The 17,518-nt window shown below is 35.3% G+C and overlaps 1 protein-coding gene across 1 annotated transcript in view; it reads left to right on the top strand.

The window, feature by feature from the left end:
• Window positions 1–17,518, top strand: part of ERC2 (ELKS/RAB6-interacting/CAST family member 2) — a 975,448-nt gene that overhangs the window by 468,479 nt on the left and 489,451 nt on the right. The window contains exons 9-10 of the mRNA XM_077993178.1: window positions 3,103–3,243; window positions 6,371–6,511. Coding sequence (XP_077849304.1) covers window positions 3,103–3,243; window positions 6,371–6,511 — 282 coding nt within the window. The remainder of the gene's footprint in view (window positions 1–3,102; window positions 3,244–6,370; window positions 6,512–17,518) is intronic.

Genomic DNA, 17,518 nt, shown 5'->3' with positions numbered 1-17,518 from the left:
AATGAGGTGAAATGACTTGCCCGGAAATAAAAATATTGACATGTACAGCATCATCCCCCATTTCTGGGCCTAGGAAGACATCGCTAATTAATCATGGCACATGCTAACTTCTCAACCCACCGCCCCTGGAAGCCGTTTCCACCCTGTCTAAGCTGGTCGTTGGTTGAGACTTTGCTGCCTCCTCTGGACTATACCAAGGCCACCTAGCTCACAGGTGATAGAATAAGACTAAAACTCAAAGATCTTTGTGCTTTTGGCAACATCACAATCTCCTTTAAGTGGAGTTTTGCTCACAAGTCCCATTTTTATCCACATTTAATTGCACAGATCCCTCTGTAACAAGGCATGCTGTGAAACAAAATGATTAATAAAAACTCATGGATTTTTAAGTACATTTAATTATTCGCTGTCTTTTGGCTGATGAAAAGAATCTATCAGGCAGTATTCACCATTTCCCCTGGATTATGGCATCCTAGGGAGTATGTTATTCCTTTTAATTTCCAGGAACTTATTCAACTATTAACAGAGTGCAAAGAATAATGCCTCTCCGTGAGTTAAGATTGAATATGACTTGGTTCTAGGATTGACACACAGAAGCTCAAGAGACGGAACCCACTGTATTTCTAAAGCTGGTCTCGCCAAGCCTTGCTGTAGCCACATAGCAGATAAGCAGTGGAGAAAGCCAGATAGTGGAGCTGGAGGCCGCTGTAATTTAGTTCCCACCCTGTGATAAAGCACAAATAGATTAAACCTGTGCAGAGCCAGATGAGTGCACAAGGAATGCTTGCCAATGCAAATAAGACTAAAACAAGAACACATTGTTGGAATTTCTGCAAGTTAGTTGTTAATCAAGTACATCATGGCATATTAGGGCCTTTTAACACATGTTTTTGACATCTGGCCCTGCGCGGCTGACAGTTAAATTGGTTTTGTGATTGACGGAGAAATATTTTGTAGTATTGAATCATCAATAACACTTAAAAACATTATAGTGCTTGTTGATTTTTTTTGTCATCAATGCCTAGTCAATAGTACAAGTGATTAGAGCAAATCGACCTACTTTCCAAACGATTCTGACGCCTTCTGGCTGTTAACATGCCTGCTTAATTTTATTACCTTTTCTTTGAAGCCAAGATGATCCCTCATTTGAGTTCTCCTTCCTTCCTTCAACTCTTTTAATTGCTTGTTGTATGCCAGATGATTCGCCCAGCTGTGGGTCAAAAAGACTCAAAGGATTTTAGTGCTGCCCTCTTGAAAGTAGGGCTGGGAGGATGATCATGCGGTGAAACCATGTGAAGGCTGCTGAGTGGGAATAAGTGCCACGTGGTCCAGCCAGAGGGATTCCTGGGAAGGTTTCCAAATAGTGAGGCGACAGGTCATTTTGGAGCTTTAGAAATGTCACTCCAACAGCCATGTAGTGGAAGTGATGGGACGGAGAAGTGACTGGGTAATTGGTTGTAGTGTAGACAAAAGGCAGCAAAGGCTCAGTTGCTGAAATCATTGAAAACTCTTGAGAGACTGACCACGTACTGTGGCCATTTCCTTCTCTTGTGGATCACATAGTCATCCACTCACCATTGTCACGGGTAGGTAAACTAGGTCTGGGATCAAGAAGAAGCAAATATAGGCAATTAATTGATTCATTTATTATATTTCTGCCTCCTCTATTATAATAATATATTTCATTTAAAGTGTTTTTAAGTAATTGGAAAACAGTAATGGTACCTCCTCCGCCGAAAGCATTAGATACATAAATTATTGTCAGTGGGGTAGAACAGTTGCTTCCTCAGGGGATCTTAAATCATAGGAGAAGTGTTCAAACTAACTTCCCTCTGCATTAAATACTATTTTACAGTTGTCTTATTTATCAGGCATTGTCTTGTGCTATGCAATTATTATAAGAATATAAAAGATAATATCAGGATCCTTGGCCACAGTTACAGTTGTTGCACCAGTATTTTTTAACATGACCATTCAAGAGGAAGTTTAGATATGTGTTGGATAATTTCAAACTGATTTCAGAAATATAACTCAAGCTTTACGCAGATGGAATTTTCATGTGCGTGTGTGTGTGTGTGTGTGTGTGTGTAAGTTTCTTACTTTGATATCAGGCAGGTTTCCTATTTTTGGAAAAGAAGTCTACAAAGCAGCGTTTTCATTTCAGTGTGAAAGTCAAAGGCAGACCTCCCTGAATGGCTCCAGGTGTATGTTTGTGGCAGTGTGGTGTCATGGATGTGGCTGACAGTCCGAGAGCCCAGGATGTGGGAGGCCTTCTGTTTATGACCTGGGCCACCTTGCGTCTCGGAGCTCTGGGTTTCCTCACCTCTACGCTGTCACCAAGAGCACTGGATCTGCCCTTACGCTTGTGATGAGGACTGATGAGGAGAGCGCATCACAGTGCCTAGCATGTAGTAAGCCCTCAATAAAATAAAGCTGCTGCTGAACTTTGTTCAAACTCAGCCAGTGGTTTGGAGTCTCTACTGACTATCAAGAAACCATTGACAAAACAGAGAAGTAAACATCCTCAGACACACTAGAAAATCACATACACAATGGGCTGATTCTTTGTTTCAAGTTCTCACAATGAGTCCCAGCTCTAAGTCCTAGAGGGTTTGGGTCCTGCCCCGCTTCATTCCCATCCAGCCAGAGAACAGTCTTCAGAAACCAATGAAGGCTCTTGGATGCCAAATGAAGAGGCTAAGCAAAGAGGGCTGAGCCAAGAGGCATGTTCTGCTTCTCCTTTCCTGTGCGAGGCTGTGTCAGGTCTGGAGTCTTGGGGTCTGAAGCTCCCTCTTCTAGAGCTGCTCTAGAAATTTGCTGGATACTACCATGAACCAAGAGCAGCCACAGAACTTGAACATTAAGTTCCTTTGCAGCCCTGTGATGTTAACTTTTATTATCAAGTCAAAAGCTGTATTGGTTGTCCTTCCCAAGTGCTATTATGCACAGCCTATCCCCATGAATCCGATTTTGAGTTTCTTGTGTGTGTTGATTCCTGTAGAGCATTTCTTGGATGTACTGCCTCTTGTTTTCTTTTGCAGTATGCTTTGGCATATACACTGATGGGTTCTCACCTCTTCTTTTTTGTTAATTGCCTTACAGGAGAGAATAATTGAGCGCTTGAAAGAACAGCGAGAAAGAGATGATCGGGAAAGACTAGAAGAGATAGAATCCTTCCGAAAAGAGAACAAAGACCTGAAAGAGAAGGTCAATGCTTTACAGGCTGAACTCACTGAGAAAGAGGTGAGTCTGGAAAAACAAATGAACCACATTGATAGTCCTCATGAACCCATATTCGGTGCAGCTGCAAGAGACTAGAGAGTTAGTTGGAGGCACTATATTAAGGCTTGGGGAATGTGGTAACTTTGCTTTTGTAAAGCTGCCTGAATTTAAAGGAATTTTTTTTTTTGTAACTTCCTTCATCTGTGATGCCCTATGCCTGTCTTCTCTGCTCTGCTAACTATATACAATGTAACTCCTTGAAACTTTTATTTATGTCTTACCACATTTGCATGGCTTAAAGGATTCTATATTTTTCACAGGCCCACGATCCCTTGCTTGAGATAACAACAGCAGCGATGATTTTAATAATAATGTCTCTATTTTATTAGAGTGTCTGCTATGTACTATTCCTTGTGTCGAGTGCTTTACATTCATTTGTACTTTTCAAAGGGAACCACCCAATTCCCTCAGGTTAGGAGATGTGGTACCATGCTGGACCCCAAGGTAGAGCTTAAATGTGGCTGCTCTTCTGGCATATTATTTTTACATTATAGTAAATAATTTAGAGCTGTATTTTTTTTATGCCATAGCAAACATGAATACAGAATATAAGGGCTACCTGTATTTTTAAAGTAACATCTTACACTTTAAAGAAATTCTTGCTTGGGGCTTATGAAGAGGGTGCTTTGGGCTATTCCTCCATTCTTCAAGCAATCCCTATAACCCTCTCAGTTTTCTTGGGGATAGTTTGGTGGAGAAGTATGAGAAGCAGTAATTACACATTATTTTATTTAATCCTCATAACTCTGAGATATGTGGAGATTGCCTGCAATTGGCCCCTTCACACTTACTTTTGTCTCTTGTAACTGTCCATCTTCTTTAGAGCTATCATAGACCTTTCACCCTGCAGGACGGTACTGCAGCACAGTTGTCTATCTCCCAGCTCCGCAGTATTTCCTCACTCATAGGGTACTGATAATTCCACACAAATTAAAGTCCTGAATAAATTAGGGATGTAGATGAAGAAGGAAAATAATGGATGAGTAAGAGGAGTTTCGAGGAAACCCAGAAATAAAATCTGTATTTCCTAAAATTTAAACCTACTTATTTTTTAGAAAGGAGCTTATTTCTTTGTTATGAAAATAAAGAATGGAGTTCTCTTCCTAGCTTCCACTGCTGCTTCTGAGTAGGAGGATCTGTGATGCCTTAGTTTGTATGCGACAGAAGATAGGAAAGCTTTGACTTTGTTTATAGCATATTCTTCTTCAGTTGCGGGTGTTATTTGTGGGCTTGCACCTTAAAATCAATGTATATATTTCTAATGGAAAGAGATCTTGATGACGTGGTGGAGCATAAGCTGTAAGTGAAAGTAGTTTTGTAAATAATGCCAACGTTGTATGACTTTCAGATAGACATTTTGGTAAACATTTGTTGTTTCTGCATGATGTGCTTGGCACTGGGCTGGGCGTGTCAGTCAGGGTTCTGCCAGAAAAACAGAACCACGTTAAACATTTTCTACAGATTAAGAACTTTCTCATAAGGAATTGGCTTACACAGTTACGGAGGCTAGGCGAATTCAAAATTCACAGAACAGGCCATCAGCAAAAGCAGACTGGAAGGTCTCAGAAGCTGATGCTGCAATCAATAGGTGGAATTTGTTCTTCCCCAGGGAAACCTGAATTCTGCTTATAGGCCTTTCAATTGATGGGATCAGGCCCACACAGAATACTGAGGATAATCTCCTTTACTTAAAGTCAACTGATGGTAGATTTTAGTCATGTCTACAAAATGCCTTCTATTAGCAACTCCTAGATTAATAACTGGGGACTAGAGCCTAGCCAAGTTGATTAAAACTGGCTATTGCATCCGGCAATTTAAAATTTATAAAGGAAAACAATATGCAGTTGCCGTTAGCAGGGAGCTTATGATTTAATTGGAGTGATGATAGTCTTCACCATGACAAAGTGACTGGATTATAATGTCCTTTCTTATTTCTGTGGGAATTATATAACAAAGGACATTGAAATTGGAATTGTAGACCTGGGTTTGAGACCTATATCTGCCTTTACTAGCTAAGAGACCTTTGACAAGATGCTCAGCTGTTGTAAGCCTCTGTTTCCTGATGTGAAAAATGAGAATGGCTCACCTGTTCCTCAGAGGGTTTTAGAAGCACCTTGCTGGATGATGGTGACTTTTATCATAAAGGTCATTCCAGTGCCAATGAAGCCACCCAGCATAAATTATTAGCCGACATCGTTTACAGAGAGACCATTGTGTCCTTAGTGTCTTCCTAGGTGATGCAAATGAATAAGAAGGAAATGCGTGGAGTCTGTTTTGGGGTAAAACCTGTACATCTCAGTCACATAGTTAGATGTTGCTATTTCTTATTGAATGACAAACATTGCTCTTTTAGGTTGCAAAGTCACGTTCAGTGATATATGCAAGTATTTATTTCTTTAGTTTTTGGAATTCAGACTATATGTGGAACCTGTTGGTTTCTGGACATGCTTAGTGACTGGAACAATTTAGGTAACCCCATGTCTGAGTTGGAAAGGTTCATCACATCTGTCAAATCTAGATTGCAAAGGACGTGAACATAAAGTTTACTCTAAATTTTAAAATAATTTTATGTTTGATTTTCCAGAAGATGATTGTAAAACCATTGATCGTTTCTCTGTTAAAGAGATGGGATTTGATAAAAACGTAATGGGAGGCTTCTTTTATATTTGACTTGCTCTTGGGAGCGGAAGCATTAAAGTCAGTATTTTCTTTCATATTTGTCTCAGAGTCTGCATAGTCTGACAGCAATAAATGTAAATGGAAGGTTCAGGGTGTCTGTTTTGCTATGACATGTAAAGACCACCTTGGGACTTACATCATTAGCATGACTTTGAGACATGAAACATGCATTTACTGACCACACCATTTGGTCACATTTGATTCTACGGCAATTAGATCCTACTCATTCTGTAAGCTGGCAACTTTAATTTCCTGACCAAAGCTGACTATTGTTACCTTAGTAAGATTATATTTACCCTTTCTGTCTACTGCACACTTTATTGCTATGTATAGAATCAATGTGTTCAAATTGAAGGCATTGCTAGTAGAAATTTCAGTGTTTTACTCACTCACATTCTTTCTCTTTCAGTCTAGTTTAATTGACCTCAAAGAACATGCATCTTCATTAGCCTCTGCAGGGCTGAAAAGGGATTCCAAATTAAAGTCTCTAGAAATAGCCATCGAACAAAAGAAAGAGGAATGTAGCAAATTGGAAGCACAGTTAAAAAAGGTAAGTGAAGTCTGAGAAAAAAATCATGCTCATTTAAAAATGAATTTATAAAATGGAACAGGAAGAGACATTTTTAAAAAGAAACAAACCCCTTATCTGTTGCTGTCTGCTGATAAAAGAATTAATTAAATACTCTTAACTTTATTGCTAAGAAGTCTATCAAATCTGTCTGTGAACCTGAAAAATTATCTTGGGTTTCCTGTTTAAGAAAAACTTGAAAAATAGATGAAAATAGTAGCAGAAGTTAAAAATATTATAAAAACCAGCCATTACTCTCTGGGCAAATCTCAGCTATCAACAAAGAAAAACAGAAATGTTTTCAACAAGTCACAGAATCCGGAAGCCACATTAGATGTTAATAAACTTTTGCTACTTTCAGATGTAGGTCATTTTTTTTGTATTAGAACTTTGCAAAAGCTTTTCTGACATTGTTAAATTTCTAGAAGTTCACCAAAATTGTCAAGTCCCTGGCATCTCTGTAGAATGACTATTTATTTTTGACCAAAATGACCTTACTCTCTAAGAAAGCTTATTGTAGATAGAAGGCTTTGGAAAAGAAATAGGATATTTACATGGTGGCATTAACATGTTTTCTCTGACCCAGACATTTTTGTGGAGTGCATTTCCAGTCATGCATTGTTACTTTGACTTTTTCCCTGTGTTGTTTGGTATGTCTGCACTCATTGTTCACATAAAACTCATAACATTATGAGTTTAAGCATTTTGTTTCCCTTTGACAACTCATAAACTTATTCAAAAGGGATGATAAGAATCTAAACAATCAAACAAAGTATATAATAAAATTTGACTATGTATAATTCATAGCACACCGGGATGGGGATTTATCGGCTAAAGTTATGAAAATATATGACATGGATGGTCAAGGATGTGAAGGAATCGCATATCTGTGAAGGAATTACTCTGGGTATCTTAAAATGTAATATACTATTTTGTATGATGCAATATATAACTGAAATGTTACTATATGGTACTCACTTTACAGAGATAATTAGGAAACTGTCATGAGAAATTTCACACTACGAAAGTCTACTTGCTAATACAGAAAAAGATAAATACACAGATCAAATCCTTTAATAACAAAACAGCAAGAAAATCTCTATATTGCAAAAATCTGTTTCCCAATCCACTCATCATCTCACTTACTTCAAGCAATATTTAGTTAAGCAGAAATCTTGAACAATAAATAAAAGAATTTAAATTGCCCATTTGAGGGTGTTTAAATGGAGAATGACTTGGATGTGATGTATTGGGTATATGACATACATTCTTGATCTATATAAATGTGCTCTACAAAATGTTATCTATGATATGCATATTAAGGGATGAACTTATGAAAAATATTTTTCATTTAAAAAAATTTTATGATCATAAGGCAGGCTCTAAGCTAGCTTTGTGTGAGAGAGAAATTCACTGGCTCCTTATGACCATCCTCTGCACTATTTTACTTTAGTCACAGTGTGCTGAGTCTCGAAGAAAGATGGCCTCAAATAGACCTGGGCATGAAAGATGTCCTCCACCTACTCTGATGAGCCGTTGTTATGGAGATCAGGGGACCCCATTTATTATTTCTATAGGTACATGTTCGGCACCCTCCTTTTTAGTGTAAATCATCTATGGGAATTTGAAATCCACTAGTAATTAAAAGGAAGAGATTCACATACTGATGCTTATAGTTTTCATGTAATGACTTGACTAGTTTAATCAATCAACATTTATGCAATTCAATATAGTTTCTTTCAACATAGCTGTGGTTTGCCCCTGTGATCACTCAGAGTGTGTGGTTTCCTTTGACTCACAGGTAGACACCACATACTGAAATTCACAGACCAAATCCTGTAAACATTTTAACATTATTCCTGACAGTATTTTAACATTCTACCAAGTCACTAGAATTAAAGTAACAAATATGGTTGTCTTGCTGTAAAGGACCTATTTCATTTATGAAAAGATAACTCATTTCTAAGTATATACATAATCTTTACTTATACTGTCTCCTAAGTGCATAGTGTAGTGAGTTTAAATAAGGTAGTTATAATTTAAATATATTTATGTCTAACCTGCAGATGCTATTTTGTTATTTTTGGCTGTCTAGCATTAACTAAATTCAAAAGTTTAAAATATTTTTTCAGTAGTCTTTAATTTCTGCTAATAAATAGTTCCGTAAAAACCTCAACTACCCATCACCTTAAAAAAATTGAGATCTACATGAAATATTTGAAAATATAAGCCAACAGTATGTGAATATACATATAAACACATCATTTACTCATGGAAAAATAAGCAGCTATAAAAGCTTAAGTGTGTCTGGGCCTCTTTTTAAATAAAAGGGTACGTGACTTGTGAATAAAATGTAAAGGTTTACTAAATGAAAGCTGAAAACATAATAGTTTTATTATGTCAAAAATACACCAAAAATTCCCAGTGGAATTTTGCTCAAGGTTTGTGAGTGTCCAGGTATTTTTCCCATAAAATCTACACGATATTGTAGATGTGTGTCGTTGAACAGAAACCTTGTCTGCCAGTGGCAATGAAATCCAAATAGTGATTTAAACTTATTTTTGTCTTATAAACAATGCTTGACATTGGTAAAGGGAGGTTTTACATAAAAGTCTGTGGAGAACATTCACACACATAATTACTTTAACCCTTTATGATACTGTGTTAATTTAAGATGCCTTCAAATACTTCATGATGACAAATGCTTATAGGCAGAAAAGGAACTCCCTTATACATTCCATCCCACTATTTATAAATGTTCATGTCTGAGGAAGTTGTTACTGATATTAGTGAGGCTGACAAAATGATACTAACCAAATAATGCATAATTGCAAATTATGAGTGTGCTTTATAATTAAGTGCATTCATCAATCTTAAATAGATACCCAAGAGTTGAGAAGAGACTGATAATTGACGTATGGATCATTTTGTCTTTCAAAAGAGTATTTGAGGTTCAAAATGGGGGAGTAAACTTAGCCTATGTGACTAGAAATCAGTTGAGAAGCAATGGCAATTCAAAATATGATTTATGCTTTTTAGTAATTTTTCAATTGATATTATACTTGAGGAGGGAGTTTCTTTAAACCATGATAACATTGTCTTTTACTTCATTCAAGTTGAAGGAAAAAGTAATTGAGGCTCTTAAAAAGTGTGTCTTAGCTTGAAGCAAAGTAATAGTTTCTACAATATTTCACCTTCTACACGTTGACATTGAGCCCCAGATAAATAGTGCAGGTATTTAGAAAATATAACTTGAGAATGCTATTTAAAATAATATTCAGCATATTTAAATCCACAAAAATTTAAATCTTCAACACAAAATAGACAAGAAAATATTATAGATTCTAAAGCACTTGGAACACAATAGAATATCTTTGAAAATTATATTTTCTATTAATCCTGAGACAACAGTAGAAACTGGTAGTAGGCAATGGATAATACTGTATTTTGGTCCTGCTGATTTAAATTTTTTTCTTTTCCCGTTTAAGTTAATCCGATAAAGTCTTACTGATATTTTGCTGTTGCTAACCTGCTGTTTGCTAATCTGTATTTTTCTGAAGATAGACTGAATAGAAAATTCAGGCTTGTGTTAATATAAAAGAAGAGCTATAAATTCAATGATAAGATTTAATTAATCTTTTATTATTACCATCTTTGAAGTTCAGGTAATAAATTGCAGACTTGGCCAAAAGTACTTCTTCTGATTCATTGCTGGAGGCCAGCACTTCATGTATCATCAAAAGTGGACAGCTTTCTTTATTTCATGGGTTATTTAACTCGAGAAAGGGAAAGTAACACAAACCTTAAATTTCTTATTCCAGCTATTCTTTTTTAGGAGCCAAAGTCAACATTTGTATTTCCCTAGAGCATCTCACTTTCACTGTGGAATGTTTAGAAACTGAAATTTCTTCTTTTTTAATGACCAACTCGTCTGTGCGAATGCACTGAATTTGTTGAGCTAATGCTGTTTTTCTGGATCTTTCCTTCTTTCCCTGTCTGTGCCTCAATGCCTCCCCAACTTTGCAATGTAGCAAGCTGAGCAGTTGTTCAATCAGATGTACAACCCAGTAAGTCATTTCTGAAAGTTCCCGCTGTAACATATCAAAGCATGAGGATCCATTGATCACCAGTCACGGTGTGCCATACTGGGGAGGTTTTGAAAATATTTATGAGTTTCTTCCCGTTTCCGTTCTGTTAAAAGAAATGATCTGTGCTGAGGCCACTGCCATTTCTTATGAATGTGAAATTTAAAAATTAATAACTCAAGAAAATATTGCCAACTCTGATATTACCTCCTTCTTAACCTCAGCCCAAAGACTGTAGTAAAACAGAAGTCAGCTGAAGATCTAGGCTTATGGAACTCTTCCTTAAATCCTTCAAACACAAGCATATCTAGGCTGAAAGGGATAACAACATTTGTAAAACAGCAAACAATTCAATGTTTTATTCAAGTGATAGAAGTTAAAACAGGTTTAGATTTAAAAATAGGGCTATGGTCTTTGAGATTGGTAAATACCTAACATTACTGTGGATTTCGTAACAGTTAAAAGCATGCCATTTGGCTGAGGACAAACCATAATATAGTCTCCTAATAACAGATAGTAACAATTCCGATTATAGCTTAATAGAGTACAAAAAAAAAAAAACAAAAAAACGAAAAAACAGGTAACTAGTAAAAATATTTCTAAAATGATCCAGGTGCCACCACGAATTTTTTTTATCCTAGTGACATGTGTGCATTTATTAATAGATGAAGCAGTTTGTTTTTAACTTATTAAAGAAGAAAAGCTTTTTTGTTCTGTGAACTTAAGTGGCTTACTGGGAAAATATTTCTTAAAGGTGGCTAGAGTTTATCGTTTGGCAGATGCGATCTGTGCTATCATGCATTCTAATCACCTCCTATGTATAAATCTCCTTATGGAAAAAATGAATAGCATATAGATAAAGTAAACAATTCCACCAACAACTTTTTATTTGTTAAGCCACTGCTTCAGGATACATACAGCTTGAGCTGCAAGATGTTCAGGTGTACTTAGTTAGATTCAGCCTCCACCCTCCATTCTTTACAACACATTTTATTTTTGCAAACAGAATTCCTAAAACCCTGCTGGAGCATCTTTGTTAACCTCTTTTTCAAAATGCGGATTTTAGCAGAGAAGCAAAAAATAATCAGTTCAAGTTCTTTTCCCTTAATGTTTGAATGTAAGTGCTAATAAGCAGGCTCAAGACAGTGGAGATGTGAAGAAAGACAAATAAGGTTGGAATATCTTCAAGCTCGAAAACTCACTCTGGGAAAAATGAGTGTTTAAAAAATGTTGTTTAAAAAATGAGCAAAATAATTCCACCACAGTTGTTTCATACTTACTAGTTAGGAACAGGAAGAAAACCAAAGAATGTCATGTTTTGGGTGTGTGCAGGACAGATGGGGAGAACCTTGTTTCTGCAGCAGCACAAATATAGCAGGACCATGCTAGGAGTTCACTCTCCCTGTCAGGATAGGGAGGACCAAAGAAATAACTCTTAGTTAGCTTTTAGACCATTTCTAGAAATATCAGTGACATGGCATCATCAACTTTTACTTCACTTCACCCCAGTGGTGCGTCTCTAATATGCCACTGTGAACTTTTCAGTCTTTTCAGTGACTAATTCAAAAGTCATTGACTGACTTTTCTCCTCAAGTTAATTAAACTAACCCATTGGTTTGGCATCCCGGGAATATAGCCAAACTCTCATTATTTTAACTCCCCCTGTCTCGGTGTCGAATTCTTTTTTGGACTGATAGGGATGCAGCATGATGGATTTTCTACCCTTAATTGTCTTTTAAAAATGACTATGTTTTTCTTAGTTATAAAAATAATATATGGTCACAGTTGAGAATTTGCAAACATATGGAAGGCTATAGAGGAAAATTAAAAAATAGGACATCTCACGGCACAGAAATAATTGCTGGAACATTTGGATTGTTCTCCACCTAGACATATTTTTGTTGTTGCTGTTCTTTTTCTCTCTTTTTCTTTTCTTCTTTCCTCTCTCCTCTTGCCTTCTCCTTCCCTTTACTCCTTCTTTCCTTCCCTCTCTCGTGTTCCTTTTTCTTTTCCTTATCTAACACTCTACTTCAAAGTGTTTATTTAGGTTTATATATATTTTTTTACATTATTAGAATTTTCTCATATAATGAACTATTCCTCCAAAATACTATTTTAATGATTGTATACTATTCTACTCTATTTGCTTTTTCCCCTAATGTTGGTAATTTCTTCCCCCAACATCTTTTTTTTTTTTTTTTAACTTAAGACGAGGTCTCACTATGTTGCCCAGACTGGTCTCAAACTCCTGGGCTCAAGGGATCCTCCTGCCTCAGCCTCTGGAGTTGCTGAGACTACAAACATGTGCCACTGTGCCTGTCTCCTTCCTGCGCCAGTGATTTGTAAAGATCCCAATAGTTCCTACTATGTTGAGTTTCCGAGGAATTCTACCAAAGCATGCTTCTTCCAGCACTGATTAAAGATGGCCTTTCTGCCGCACCCTGGCCAACATTGAGAATTGGCATTGTACATAACTTTGACACATGCTTAGGTGGAAAATTTTTTCCTTTTTAACTTTTCTTTCTTTAATTGCTACTGAAGTTGAGGTTTTTCAGTACATTTATTAGCTTTTTGTATTTTTTCTTATGTAAACAGTTTAAATCAGTTGAGCACTTGCTTTTGAGCTTACTGTTTTGTTCATTAGTTTATATGAGTTATTCTGTGTTTTATATAGAATTTTTGCCAGATTTGTGACAGTTTTATTTAGCTTAAATTTTTTTTATGTATATAGAGAACAATTTTTAGGTTATTGACCTGCACTTTTCTTTAGGCTTTCCTCACTGCCTTTATTCTGGAAAGTATTCTCTGATTTCACTTACCTATATTTAAAATGTTTTAATGTTGCTTTTTATATCAAGTTAAGCCCTTTATCCATCTTTAGTTTATTTTTATTTATGTTGAGAGGTGAGGTTCTAATTATATTTTTCTAAATTATCAACTGATTATCCAGCACCATGTATCAAGCAGTTCTCTCTTTGTCCACTGATCTTGTTACTATTTTATTGAATATGATGTTCTCATTTGGGTGAATGTCTTAGTTTCTAAGCATCTGTTCAGTTTTATCAATGTCTCTAATTTGTTGGGTCAACATTTTAACTATTGTGTCTTTATTATGTTTTTAAATATCTAGTAAAACAAATTACACCTTAATTCTTTCTGCTTTTCATTTTGTCTTATTTTGTTTGAAGTTTTTAGCCTTTAATTGTCTATCATTCCAAGTAAATTTTAGGATTACTTTGTCAATTAAAATGCAAAATTGTTGATTTTAATTATATTTAATCTATAAAATAATTTTAGAATTATTGATATGTTCCCAATATTATTTTTTTCCATTCATAAACATGATCCAACTTGTATTTATTCCAGTGGTTTTTTTACAGTGAAATTTTAATATTTTCCTGTTACAGATCCATGATATTTCTTCTTAAAGATAGTCTTAAGCATATCTATATATATTTAATTTTTAGGTTGCTATTGTGAATGATATATTTATTATTTTATTTTCTAATCAGTTATTGATAGCTAGGAAATTTCTTTTATTCTTGTATGTTTATTTTCTATATGGCCACCTAACAAATTTTTGGTGAACTATAGTATAGTTGTTTTTTGTTAAATAAGATACTTTTATAGTCAATTCTATGTCTGACAGTCTACACTACATTAGAGTGAACAAGGATTAAACTTTTAAGTGCTCCTGCAAGTATTATTATTTCTAGAGTAGAAAGGAACCTTTTACTTTTTATCTCCTTTTACTTTAGTCACTCTATTGCACAAAGTGATATCTAATGACATTTCTTAGGAACCTAAAATTTTGCCTTGATATCATTATTTTTCTTATAACCTTTCTGCAGCTTAACTATCATTCTACTCCCGGAGTTTTGTCTTATTATTGTAAACACTGTGCAGGTTATCTTCAGTTCTTTTTCTTCCCTTGATTCTTAATTCTAAACAAATAATATGTGTTTCATCAGTCTCAAATACCTTCTTTGCTGTAGCCCTTGTGGTCATTTTAGGCAGAGATGGTATCAGGAGTCTTTCAAAAAATTTTAATAAATCTCCAGACCTTCTGGGTCCCTCAGTTTAGTGCTTCATAGAATACCCTTGTTGGTACAAGGCAAATGACTGATTTGTAGGCACTGGGCACAACCTTGCTGTTGGCCAGGGCACATTTGAGACACCTCTGATGTTCCCCACCATTGGGGCCCCCAATCCCTAGTAGTTATCCATTTGAAATCCTATCTCTTCTCAATACATATTTAGCAGGGTTCACATTTTACATAAGTGTTTACAAAAAAACATAACAAAAGCCAAAAAGCAGGCATTTTTCATTCCAGAGAGATAGAAAAAATTATTGTTAATGTTCAGTGAGGTCTTCCTGTTTTGTAGGTCATTACAGGACTGTATAATCCCAGGAACATAATGGGCTGAATTATAAATGCTTTCACAGTCATTGTTTGGATATAGCAGTTTCTTTTATGATTTTTAAAGCCTATTTCTGAAAAGTATTTGATTCACTCTTAAACCAGTTATCTCGCAGCACAGTGGAAAGTTGCAACTTTTTAAGAGATAATTCCAGGCATGCACATAGCATGTGTAAACATATGCATACATGCAAACACAAACCCTATATTTGATCCATGCTTTCAGTGTCTAAAAAACTCAACTAATATTTGCAATAACACTCAACATTTGAAGCCACATGCTTTGTTTGAGGACATCCAGATAATTACCTCAGTTCTCCACATTGCTAATTTTAGGAAATCCCATAATTAGAAAGGATTACATTAATAATTACAGTTTTGTTTGGGGAATCTTTAAAAGTATTAAGCATACAGTTGTTCTTTTGTGTGTGTGTGTGTGTGTGTGTGTGTGTGTGACAGAGAGAGAGAGAGAGACACAAGAATAATTTTGAATATTTATTTGTATTTATTTATACATACCCTATTTGTTCCATCTATGAAAAGAATTTTTTTTGGTATGGTTGTTTTAATATGCAAATTTTTGAATATTCTGAATGCAGTTAGCTTGAATTATGAGTGAATAATTTCCTTTAGAACTAAGATATATAGGGGCTGGGTGTGGTGGCTCGTGCCTGTAATCCTAGCACTTTGGGAGGTCAGGGCTGGAGGATCACTTGAGCTTGGGAGTTGGAGGCCAGGCTGGGCAACATAGCAAACCCCATCTCTACCAAAAAAAAAAAAAAAAAACAACTAAGATGTATAACATTTCAAAATATATCATTATTAGTTTCCAAATGTATTATTTAGGCTCAGCTATGATGCCCGGTATTGATTCATTGTATTTTAAATGAAATTTAATTTTCTAAATTAGGAACCGAAAGTTTTGCCTTGATATTGTTATTTTTCTTATAACTGTTCTGCAGCTTAACTATCATTCTACTCCTGGAGTTTTGTCTTATTATTATAAACACTGTGCAGGTTATCTTCAGTTGTGTTCTTTTTCTTCCCTTGGTTCTTAATTCTAAACAATAATATGTGTGTTTCATCAGTCTATAATAGAGTTATATCAATCAGTCTATTATAGAGTTATAATATGTTATATATAACATATATATAATGTATAATATGTTATAACATATAACTCTACAATTACCTTAAAAATTTTCTTTTAAAATGTAATATTTTGTTTATAACTTAGAATTATGAGAATATTGAAATTTCTTTTGGAAGACTGTAGTCAAATATAATTTTTAAAATAGTTTCTATACCCTGTCCTGCTGTTAGGATATGAAAGGAATATTAAAGCACTGTCAATGGACATTAAACCACCAACACGCCACAATCGAGAATCATATTTCTACACTGCCTAAATTTAGCAAATTATTGCTAAAACCCAGAAACAGCAGGGAAGAAAAGTCATCAAATACATTGGTTAACATTCTGTTTTTATTTTATGGTCATGAGTAATTATTTGTTTATTTTGAGGGAAATGATTTTTAATTAAAATTGGTAGGGTCTATTTCAAAGGGAACGTGTTATATAATATAATAATTGAAAGTTCCCTGCCTTGTTTCACAGCAGGTTTCTGGACCAAAATTAATACTTTCCTTTCTAGGGATCTGAAATGATGAACTGCCATTTTATTGGAAATAATCAATGACCAGTCTTTATAAGATTAAATGTAGATAAACTTGTATGATTTTGATACTTGACAACCCCATAGTTTGGCTTTAGCCATTTTTGGCTTCTTAACTTCCATTTAGATATAGTATTAATCCGAAGTTTTGCCTTATTTCCTGAAGTAGTTATAAATTCTTTCACTAAAATAACTACTAGGTTATTGTAACTATAGGTTAATGTATTGCTCATCCCAAGCCATGGTCAGAGTTCTCTTAATGCCTGATCTAGGCTTTTAAAGTCAGTTCACATGAAAACCCAGAGGCCTACCCACATCAGTGAGGCTCCAGAGTTTGTTTTGATTATTCCCATTTGTGGGGAAATTTCCTTACATATGGAAATACAAGAAACATAATTGGGAGTCCCTCAAAACTTACTGATGTAATATGCAATGCAGACATTTCTGAAATGTCCTTTCCACATTTTTTTGTGTTTCTATAAGATGCTTGAAAGTTGTTCTAAATGTTTTAAGACATATTTTTGAGCAGAATCAGATACCTGGATTTGCCTTTAAACTGACCTGTTTAATCAGTGGAATTAAATCTCTATATTAGTGAAAGAATGCTTATTGATATTCCTTTAGTTTTAATGACTGGTGGATGTCCTTGAAAGTGACGATGAGCTTGCTATATTCATGGTAAATAAGATCTGAAGCCATCAAAAGAAAACTCACACCAATTTGTGTTTTTAAGAGGTAAATTCCTGACTAATGACAATAGGAGGACAAAGTTGATGTTCCTCGGAAGTATAGAATGGGCAAGCCCTCC

The sequence above is a fragment of the Macaca mulatta genome, chromosome 2 (assembly GCF_049350105.2).
Source record: "Macaca mulatta isolate MMU2019108-1 chromosome 2, T2T-MMU8v2.0, whole genome shotgun sequence".
Classification (NCBI taxonomy): Eukaryota; Metazoa; Chordata; class Mammalia; order Primates; family Cercopithecidae; genus Macaca; species Macaca mulatta.
This window is presented reverse-complemented; position numbering and strand designations above follow the sequence as displayed.